The 11,573-nt window shown below is 34.2% G+C and overlaps 1 protein-coding gene across 1 annotated transcript in view; it reads right to left on the bottom strand.

Moving 5' to 3' along the window:
• Positions 1 to 3,075, bottom strand: part of LOC106760089 (protein ENHANCED DISEASE RESISTANCE 2-like) — a 16,058-nt gene extending 12,983 nt beyond the window's left edge. The window contains exons 1-3 of the mRNA XM_014643523.2: positions 2,528 to 3,075; positions 2,270 to 2,344; positions 2,062 to 2,115 (exon numbers count right to left, since the gene is read on the bottom strand). Of these exons, the coding sequence (XP_014499009.1) occupies positions 2,062 to 2,115; positions 2,270 to 2,344; positions 2,528 to 2,719 (321 nt within the window). The 5' untranslated portion in view covers positions 2,720 to 3,075. The remainder of the gene's footprint in view (positions 1 to 2,061; positions 2,116 to 2,269; positions 2,345 to 2,527) is intronic.
• Between the last annotated feature and the right edge of the window lie 8,498 nt (positions 3,076 to 11,573).

The raw sequence follows: 11,573 nt of genomic DNA, 5'->3' as shown, positions 1-11,573 counted from the left end.
GAGTGCTTGATAGTCCATTAAAATGGGCCCTAATTGCTTTAACCATTGGGCCCCAAGAACCACATCGGATCCGCCCATATCAAGCACGTAAAGAGCAATGTGGAACGAATGCCCTTGGATCAATAACTCCACTGAAGGGCAAACCTGTGTACACGCCAGTTCTTCCCCACTTCCAACCAAGACCTTAAGGGGGACAGTAGGGGATTGGGCCAAGCCCAAACGAGTAGCTACTTCTTTCTGGATGAAATTGTGTGTGCTACCTCCATCGACCAACACACGGATCGGGTGAAATGCAATGTGGCCAGTTAATCGGAGTGTCTCTGGAGCTCCAGTACCGGATAAAGCATGTAAACTGATTTGGGCTGGAGGGTCCAACAAATCCACAGGGGAATTATCTAATTCAGGAACCCGATCGGAAAGCGGAGGATCCGGAAGGAAACCACTGACTGGGTCATCTTCCTCCGAAATAAAAAGGAAGAAACGAGTCGGGCACCGATGCGATCTTGAATACTTCTGATCGCAATTAAAGCACAACCCCTTCTCGCGGTGGTCTGCCATCTCAGCTTCGGTTAATTGGCGGTAACGAGTCTTGGGGGTAGGAGTAGGCAACAATGGAGGTAAAGCTCGTGGTGGTTGTTGCGGTGGAGCGACGGTAACGGTGCGGGTCAACGGTGGAGAGGACCAAGAGTTAAGTGGCCTAGGTCGCGGCACCCTAGAAATATCCAACAACCTCTCCTCTTGTAACCGGGCCAAACCCACCGCCGTGGACAGCGATTGAGGCTGTTGGGCCACCACCTCACGCCGGATCTCCGGCGTAAGACCGGAGAGGAAACAACTCAGAAGGAAAGGCGGCGACAACCCCGTGACGTGATTCGCGGTGGCTTCGAACTCAGTGAGGTAAGAAGAAACAGAGGAAGTTTGGGTCAGTTTAAAGAGCTTACCTCTAGGATCTTCAAACGCAGTGGGGGCGAATCGGGCTTCCAAAGCTTGTAAGAGGTGAGGCCATGAGAGGATCTGACCATTCCGATACATCCACTGGAACCAAGCTAAAGCAGCACCATCAAGGTAGAAGGAAGCCACGGTAATGCGTTCTTCTTCCGGAGTATTGTGATACTCAAAGAATTGAGAGATCTTGAATATCCACCCTACGGGATCTGTACCATCGAAGCGGGGAACATCGAGTTTCAAGAAGTGGCGCTGAGAAGAGGTATTATCGGAGGAGTGAGGATGGCGCGGGGAAGAAGGAGGAGTGGGATGCTGAGTTTCCAAAAGAGAGAGGCGATTATGCATATCGGTCATTTGAGTAGAAAAAAGGGACATCTGAGAAAGTACTTCATCGATTTTGTTAGAAATGAGCGTGAAACGGGTACCCTCAGCCATAGAGAAAAAGAACAATGAAAGCACCAAATGATACTAAAAATATAAGCACTGAATTCGAGGTCAGGCTACCTCCTCAGAAAAAGGCAAGGTAAGAAATGAAATACTTCTCTGTGTTCCATTTTTCATGCACCGTACAAACATATAAGCTGATCACTCCAAATATTCCCTAGGACAGGTGGCACGTAGGCCAAATAAGATACTAACAAAATCCTAACCAACTCATTCTAGAAGTATTGAAAACCAACATTATTGGAGAAAAAGATCAAACAAACGTAATCCACTAATGATGAATGAAATCATCCCAGCCCAATGGTTTCTTAGACACCCTCTTGGGCCTAAAATCAGCTCCCTTACCCATTTGTGTATCACACTTCTATACTGAATAAAAAAAGAAAAAAAGAAACACAGAGCACAGAAAATACTAGCATATAAACAACATAAACCAATGAGAGTAAAGAAACTAAAAGTAATATTTTTTAATAAAGTATTACTTCTAAATATCACCAGTATGATGAATCAATACAGAAGCATGAAGTATATAATATTTATTGATGTTACGTATAAAAATTTTCCTTTTAAACATAGTAATTGAGCGTAGGAACAAACCTTAAAACATTTATATGACACAGCTTTCTATCAACAACAATTAAAAAGAAACAGCTCAGAAATATAATAACTTACTTCTCCTTTTCTACCCTCTTCTTGTCGACTGTAGAATCGTACTACATAAAGATCCTGGGGAAGGAAATAAAACAAACATATTTAGTTAGGTGCCATCAACTGTACTTCTAACTTTTATCTTGTACTACAAGAGTATATATATACCATCTACTAAATGCAAAATCAGTAAATTTGGTAAATACAAGAAATTAAAACATTAGTGTTTTACCCCATTGTTGACCTTCCGACATCCTAGATCCTCGACCACTAGTGTGGCTCCTATGACTCCCTGTCGGATGGGTTTCTGAACAAAGGATAAAGTTTTAATGAGATATATCTAAGCAATATAAAAGTATTTTCGAAATCAAAACTTATATTGGCAATTTGAACCTAAAATATAAAATTGAAATTAAATTAAATGTACTAACATAGATATTTAAAATGGATTGAGATTTAAAAAAGAAAGAGGGAAGGAGAAGAGAGATACAATGTCAGGGTTCTGGTGAGGATCACGCTTGTACATGGCAACGCACTTGCCTCTGAGCAAGAGGAATCGGAGGTGGCAGTACTCGCGGCCGACGGAATTGACGCCAACGTGATAAACCCAACCAAAGTATTGGAATGTTCCTTTCTCTTCGCCGCCGCGCTCAGAGGCTTCTCCACTCGACGACGCTTCCATCTTCTTCTTCGTCTTCTTCCTGTGTTGCTATTCGTTACGCGACGATTGAATATTGCAATGGAAGGAAATGCGAGGTAATGCACTCACTCACCCTCTTCGCCTTATTTTTTTCTCCCAAACGTTTGGTTCTTGTCCAGCCTTCTCTAATATACGTTCCCTGTTTGCACACGTAGATCTATCAACTGGGTCCCACTTCTTTTCTCTTTTCTCTTTTCTCTTTTCTTTCTTTTTTTCATCAACTTTTTTTTTAATTTTATTTTTTCTTCTCCCTATTTTTCTCTTTTCTTTTCCCTTCTTAACCACACAGCGTGAAATTTCGGAACTACCCTTGTCACCTTCTATCATATTATCTACCCGTATAAAATCCAAGAGAAGATTGTTTAAGCTACGTGCCATTTTCCAGCTTTTTATTGTATATTTTTCGTTCCATGAAATATTACATTTTTTTTACTCCAAATTCATTTCGACTTTTGTTTTTGCAATTCTAAAATATTGATTCTACTATTCCTCGTCTTTCTCTGTTACATAAGAATTATATAAAATATAAAAGTAAAATAATTATATAAAATATTACATGTAACTATGAATAAAATTTCATTACAATCCAAATATTTATTGATTTTGTAAACTTTAATGACGTTTATAAAATTTAAAAATAACTTTTAAAACATTACAGGAAGAAAATAAATATTTAAGTTTAATATTATTTCAAATGTTTTTTACATTTTTTTTTTAATTTTAATTAAATATTTTTTTATACATTAGTAGAGATTATAATACATCACTTAAACAAAATTACTGGAGAAAAAAAAATTAAACTAATCATATTTGAATTTAAACATATATTTTTTACTTTTTAAATTTCAATCTATATATTAAATTATAATAAACAAGATATAAAGTATATTGGAGACCTAAAATTTTTTTACAAATAACTAGTCAAACTTTTGAAAGATAATGAAACTTATTTTAATAAAAATAAAAATAAAAAATAATAGAGAATAAAAAATATATTATTTAGTAAATGAAGGATTTACACAAATAAATATTTAAAATTTAGAATCAAATATTTTTATGTTAAAAAATAAATAAATAAATAAATATATTAGTTACGTCTGAACTAAGTTACGTTTGAAATGTTGTATTATATAGAAAGTTTTTTTTTAATCAGTTTAATTTTTCTTATTAATTATGTTTAATTTTCTATCACAATTTTAATATACTTATGTAAACATAAGTGTTTAAACATAATTTCAGCATTTATTAAACTAGACCACCATTGATTTTAATTTTTCCCTATAAATGGTTGTTATCTATTTGTAATTGCATATTGACATACACATAAATCACATTCTTCTTCTATAAAAAAAAAAACGTTACATGTTACATCTATTTTTAGAAACAATTAATAATATTATATATATATATATATATATATATATATATTACATCTATTGTTCCTTAAAAACCAATGTAATATATTTTTCAACAAACATTTAATTGATTTACATATACATTTTATATAAACTTTTATTATAAGTATTTTAATATTTATCTATATTAAACTGATGTAAAAAAATATCAGACTTAATATATTTGTGGTATCTACATCCATTTAAAAGTCAATTTTTAAAATCGATCAAAATAATCATATCGATTGTTAATGTACAATAATCAAAACTTGTAATGATAGGAAAAATTGTAAAAGATAATTCTAACTTTAGTGATTCTTAGTGCCCAGTTTTATTCAAATAAAAAAAAATAAACAGAAAACAACATAGCTTAAATCTGTGAACTATTGAAAATATAAATTAAAACGTAAAATATTAAGAACTATTGTTTGATAAAAAATAAAAAATAAAATTGACTAAACAGTAAAATATGACTGTCCATGATTGTGATTTGTGTCTATTGTCGGGGAAGAACTTTTTGCTTTTGTCGGTGAATCTAAACCTGTAATAATAAATTATACAAAAAAAATAAATATATATTAGAACTTAGAAGGTACAAAATACATAAATTAAGAGTGCAACAGTTGGAATAATGTGGTTTGAAGCTGATGCAGTTAGAGCAAGAGGAGGTAGATCATGCTAAACGACAGGTTGTTTAAGAGTGTTATTATTTCTGAAAGTTTCCTTAAGAACACATATTGTTGTCAAAGCATAATTAGCTTTAGGCCAGGGAAAGTTTCCTTAACACTTTGATGTCAAAGCTTTAGATGTTTTGACATGACAATACTTTCTAGTCAACTAGGCTTAGGCCAAAATATATAGCTTGTCTGTGACTTCATTTTGAAACAAGTGAAAGGTATAATTCTTTGAATCTTTCAATATTTAAACTTTTAATGACGTTGTAAATTATATATTAAGTTCTTTGGTAATGTAGATAGCTTCCTTCATTTCAAGTTTGTTTTTTCCTGTATACTTTATGTTGACCTCTGTTTTATTTCAGATAAAAAAGTATTTCAAGGAAATTGGTATTCATGCTGATTTAACATACATTGATCAAACACCCATTGATGGAAATTGGTATTCATGCTGATAAAAAAGCATTTCAAGGAAATTGGTATTCATACTGTTTCATTTCTTTTTGTTTCTGTTTTGTGTTTAATTTGTGTTTCGAGCCTCTGTTACTTATCTTTTATGTGTGTTCATGTGTTTCTATCATTTTAAAGGGTGAATATCCTTTGTTTGAGTCAATTCCAGCTTCATTCTTTAAGTCCAGATTTGTCACGGTCATGTGCATCTCTTAAGTGCAGTTTTCAATTTTCCTTTTGTTGGTTCTCAATTCTGCCGGTTGCGTTTTTGTTTTACTTGATTTGCAAGTGTTAAACAAGCTATATATATACCAAATAAGGCAATGAAGACTAGATCTAGCTTTGGTAATACAAGCTGAAGCACCAAAAACAAATCTGCTGTGATTTCCGTTTGCAATTCTGCTGCAGAATTTAATTTCTGGTTTGCAAACTTTAAAACTGTTTTCCAGTTGAATTCTTTGATTCTGAAGCTTAGTACAACATTGTTTAATGTTGTTAAATATGTCTTAAGGTGTAGCAAGCCATAACAAGCAATGAAATGCAATATGCATAGCTTGGTTGCTTAAAATCCTTAAGAATTTCACTGTTTCAACTTTGGAAATCTGGTTTTTCACCGTGCCAATTTCATTGAATGGTATAATCTGAGTTTGGTCATGCTAAGCACTTTAATTCAAGCTTAGTTCAATGCATTTACACTTCTTTGAGTCATTTTTTCTGCTGTACAACTTTGATTCCATAGAAAACTGAATTTGGTTGGTTAATTGATGGTTTTTGCTGCATAAATTGACTATAGCAAGGGTGATTTTCAAATCTTGCTGTTTCTGTGCTTTTGGAAAGCTTGAGCAAGTTTAAATGGATGTTTGAAAGTTACTAGCACTATTCATTTGGTAAAAAATGAACTTATATGCATATTAGTCTTTTAAACCATCAATTTTTGGGTAAAAATGAAAGTGGAATGATGATTTTGAGTTGCCAACAGATTATACTTCATTTTAAAGCTTGAACACACTCAAATTCATCAATCAAAGTTGCTTGGACTATTAAATTTGAGTTTCAAATAGTTTTATTCGAAATTGGCTTCAAAACCACCAAGTTCAATCATATTTTTTAGTGCAGTTTCACTTTAAGCCACTTTTTTGACAATTTTGGTACAGGTGTCATCTCTTTTGGATTGGAAAAAGTTGGTTCTATGATGAAAATAAATGAATAAAAGAACAAATATCAAGTGCTAAAAAGCTTAGAGAACCAATCAATCCAGTTTACAAGTCCCTAAAGTTAAAAGCACAAAATCTGAAACTCTTTAGAACATTTTATCAAACAGTTTTGAAAATTATCAAACTTGCATTTAGACTGAATTCTGAACTTGTTAATGTTAGTAAATATCATAAATACAAGTTATCTCAAGGAGTCTTATAAACTTATAACTAATTAATTATTTGAAAGTAAATAAATAATAACTTATATTATTCTTTCAAAATTATCGACATAATTTTCTTATAAATAATCGTTTCTAATTCATTATTTAACTGTTTCTTATTTAACTATTGGAAAAAAAATGATAAAATGGTTCATAATCCACTTGAGTCAATTAAATTGATGAGTCAAAGACACAAGATGAATTAACTTTTCTTTTCAAATTAAAAATTGAAATAAAAGTAATTTAAAAAGATAATTTCTTTTATATTATACTTTTTAGAAAATGTAAATATATATTAATATTATAACTTAATCTATTGACTTTATAAATTGAGTTTAAAAAATTATAATAAAATAATTTAAGATGTAAATGAAATTATTATTTCAATGTATTTAGAAACGTTAATTAAGTAATTAAAAACTTAAAAGAATATCTATATGATGAAATATAATTTTTTATTATATATATATATATATATATATATATATGTATTTAAAAAAAATTAAAAAATTAGTGAACTGATTCGCTAATCTGTCGACCCGTTGGTTGGAGAGACGTATTTAGATTTTGAACCTGTTTACTGTAATTATTACTAAAATTGTAATTCCACATTGCAATTAACAATACATTCCAGTGTTTTCCATGAAGCAACTTTCTTACAATCTTTCTCCAATCCAATAAACAATCCACATTAATGATTTTAAGGAAACAAAAGTGGTTTTTCAGTTTTATGCAGAGAACCCATTTCCCATAAATAGTCCAACTTTTCCATTTCCACTAGTTAAAAGAGGAATGTACATATAGCATGATGTCTTCATTTCATTTTCATGGAATCTTGATTTGAATAGATTCTGCTTATACTTGTGACAGAAATAGTTTTATTAGGGCTATAAACACCTCAATAATGAAAACTTAAAGCCGAAAGAAAAATGAAAGGTACGGTAGCAAAAGTATATTATGGGTTGAATATGAAGTATTGAAAAACAAATACATGAGAGAACTAAATTATGGATTGAACAGGAAATAGTTTACATTTTCAACTTTCTTAGTATTGTTTAGGTCCTAATAGCAAAGTCATCTTACAATACAGTCAAAAAGTAGTGTAACAGTTACATCAAAGCGTATAGGAAAGTTACATCAAAGCGTATAGGAAAGCTCTGAACCTATCAAATAAAGAAGCATACATCCGTGATACGACTACCATCACATTACGTACTAAATCCAAATTAACTAAAATTGTTCGGATTGCATGATGTCTAAAAGAAAAGTTTAATAACTTTATTCACTCATTTGTTCGGATTGCATGATGTATAAGGGAATGTCGTTTAGGTTTGTGAACCATACTAAGAAAGTTATTAAACAAAGAGGGGAACCAAAGAGAAACAGGATGAGAGTGAACCAAAGAGGGGAACAACCCATTATACGTTATGTCAACACTCAATTTCGTCCGGAATAAATAGTATATTTTCTTTTATTTTATCTTACTTTATTTTATCTTATGTCTTTTGTGATTTTAATTTTGTTTTTATTATTTTATTTCAGTTTGTATTATTTAATGTGTTTTTCATTTTTTATATTAGTTTTTTTTATTATTATTTAGGGTTATGTCATTTTTATTTCTTTTTATTTAGTTTTATTTTTATCTCCTCTTACTTTAATTTTTATGTTACTGCAATTTTTACTTACTTTAATTAGTTTGTATGTTAAAAGTTGTAGAAAACAAAAAAAAAAAAAAAAAAAAAAAAAAAAAAAAAAGAGGGAAGATGAGGATACTTACTGCTCCCCTCTGCTACAATGTGATCACAGTTTACAAACCAAAAATCCTTGGACAGAATCACAATCTTACATCAAAGAGGAAAGGAAATTTGAATCGCTTTGATTAATGAATTCAATTTAAACGCAAGAAAAAGAAAAAGACAATGGCGAAATCCCAAGAGATATGCCCCGATTGATTCAGAAAAAAACAGAAAACCAGAGGGTGCACCATCAGAACAAAAGAGCACAACATCACAACAAGAACGGGGGAACAAAAAGAAGACAACAAGAGCTAATATAGGAGAGGAAGAGAATCATCTCTCACAACTACACTCTTCATTATCCTCACCAAAGATCATTCAACCAGGTTACCATAGTCATATTTCACCTACAAGAAAAAGGGAAAACCAGCCACAAGAGGAGCTCTCAGAGTTTTAGCAACAGGGAGAGCTTGGTGTCCAATACCACAAAGAAAAGAAAAAGAAGGGTGCTTCATTGGAAGAAAAGGAGATTGCAGGAAATACTAGGCTAACAATAGAAGCTTCAAGAGGTACACACTTCGTTCGCTTCACTTAAATCTTCATGTATCTTCATTTGAGCTGGTTGCATTGTGTTCGTTCTATACTTGAAGCTGCTTTGTTTGAAAATCATGTTACGATGTGAATATCTCCTTGCTTTGTCGCCGTCCCATGCATATTGCCCTCTCTCTTTAAACTGAAATCTCCATCTGCATTACATCCATCTGCATTACATCAACGATTTCCACCCTCTCCCAACATCACCACTATCGTCCCACATTCTTTCTTTGATTTCCCTTCTGCCATTGAACGACCTCCATGCCTGTTAACATTTCCGCCACTTTTGTCACACCTTGCTCATCGGCCCTGCATTAGAAACAAGAGAATATAACAACCATCTCCTTCTTGCACGACCTTTAGCCTCTGAGGTTCACTCTCCTATTATCCAGAAACCAACTCACCGAATATCTCTCACCATCCCAAGCTTTGTTCTTTTTCCCCTATGTTCGAAGCCAACAGTTGAGCAAGAAAAGAAAGCTAATCCAACCCGTTTAAGCACAACAACAATGCCATAACAGAGACTCAAAACAACTGAAAATCAGAAATTCCAAATCACCCAAAGCAGTTCCCCAACATGCCCCATCTGCATCAATACACACACGCACAATAACATACACACAATACAGAACACAAAGTCGCACAGGAACACCACGGTGTGTTTCTTTCACCCTTCAGTTGTGTCAATCGAAGCCAACAACCCTATCCCCATCAGAATCCAAGTCGAAGATGAAATGTAAGCAGGAGGAAGCGGCGCGCCCCTAGTTCGCGGTCCGAGAGGTGGCGACTGGGTGCGGCGCAAGTGGAAGGCAAGTGCTTCAGCCTCGAAAGCAAAGAACAAAGGGAGAAGAAGAAATAGAGAAATGAGTGAGTTTTCCGATTGCAAGATCCAGTGGCAGTGTGAGTGATGATTAGGGGTTGCAATGTTAGCAACCCTGTGAGGACGCAACCTTAGTCGCCGGCGATGTCGGGACTGGTGTGCTGCGGTGGCCGGCGGCGCTCGAGGGTAAAAAACCCCAACCCTGGGACGAGTCGCGAAGAGGAAGGGAGAGAGTGGCCGGCGATAAGGTCGCTGGCCGGACGTTGGCAGGTGCGCCAGCGTCGCTGGGGCTGATCGACTCCATGAACGGCGGCATGGTGACCGGCGGTGGCATGGTGGCTGGGTCTGACTGAGGCAAGAGACCCTAGGTCTCCTTGGGAGTAAGGCACGAGTGTTGAGAATGAAAGGCAGGGGCTGAACCCCTAAGGGATTTCTCAAGCTTGAGAGGGCCTTGGGCCCAATTTCGAACCAGCCTCCCCCTCTGCACTCCCATTTTTCCATTCAGGCACCCTTTTTTTTTACTTTCTGGGCCAACGCTGGGCCATAAGGAAATAACTAAAAACAAATCCTTTCTGCACCCCTATGTTTCCAGTTCGCACCCCATCCTTCTTGGGCTTAAGCCCATTCGAATTTCCTTCTTGCAGCCCCCTATTTTCATATTCATATCCCTTTCCACTTGGGCTTAGGCCCAATCTGCTATTAGAATTAAATTAGGTTTTGCACCCTCTCTTCTTAGTTAAGCACTCCATATCTTTTTTACTTATTATTTTGTTTTTTTTTTATTTTATCTTATCATTTAACTTTTAAGTTTATTTTATTTTATTTTCATTTAGTTATTTACCTATTTATTTTATTTTTTTATTTTATTTTCTACCTTTAAGTAATTGTTAAAAAATTAAAAAAAATGTTTTAAGGATTTAAGCACGTGTATGATCGCATGCGTCGTCCTCGTGCTAATACCTTCTTTCCTTTTATAAAAAAGTAAAAAATATATTTAAAAAAGGTTTAAGCACACGTGCGACCATTCGCGTTAGCCTTGTGTTAAAACCTTTTCCTCCTTCTTTCAAAAAATACAAAAATATTTTGAAAGATTTAAGCACACGTGCGACCATTCGCGTCAGCCTTGTGTTAAAACCTTTTCCTCCTTCTTTCAAAAAAATACAAAAATATTTTAAAAAGGTTTAAGCACACGTGCGACCAGTCGCGTCAGCCTTGTGTTAAAACCTTTTCCTCCTTCTTTCAAAAAATGCAAAAATATTTTAAGAGGTTTAAGCACACGTGCGACCATCCGCGTAGCCTTGTGTCAAAAACTTTTTTTTTTCTTCTTTCAAAAAAAATCAACAAAAAATATAAAACGTCATGTTTTCAAACAATCACCCAAACGATCAAAAGAACTACGTAACCCTGATTTCTCAGTCCAACTGAGAATACGTAGGAGCAAGGTCAATCCTTGTCGGACACAAAAAACACAAAAAATATTTTGTTTTCTTTAGAGTTTTATTTCTTAAGGGGAAATTAAACATTTTGCAAACCACATCTTTATTCGCGTATTTAATTAAAGGTATTGCCTTCGGGCAGGCGTTGTAGGGTGCTAACACCTTCCCTACACGTAACCGACTCCCGAACCCAATCTTTGGTTTTCATGGACCGTGCCTTATCATTTTATGGTTTTTCCGTAGTTTCCAGAATAAACTATGGTGGCGACTCCAAACTCTTTTCCAAATCGTTTCTCTTTTTTTTGGATGGTCGTC

This window comes from Vigna radiata, chromosome 5 (assembly GCF_000741045.1).
Source record: "Vigna radiata var. radiata cultivar VC1973A chromosome 5, Vradiata_ver6, whole genome shotgun sequence".
Taxonomy (NCBI): Eukaryota; Viridiplantae; Streptophyta; class Magnoliopsida; order Fabales; family Fabaceae; genus Vigna; species Vigna radiata.
This window is presented reverse-complemented; position numbering and strand designations above follow the sequence as displayed.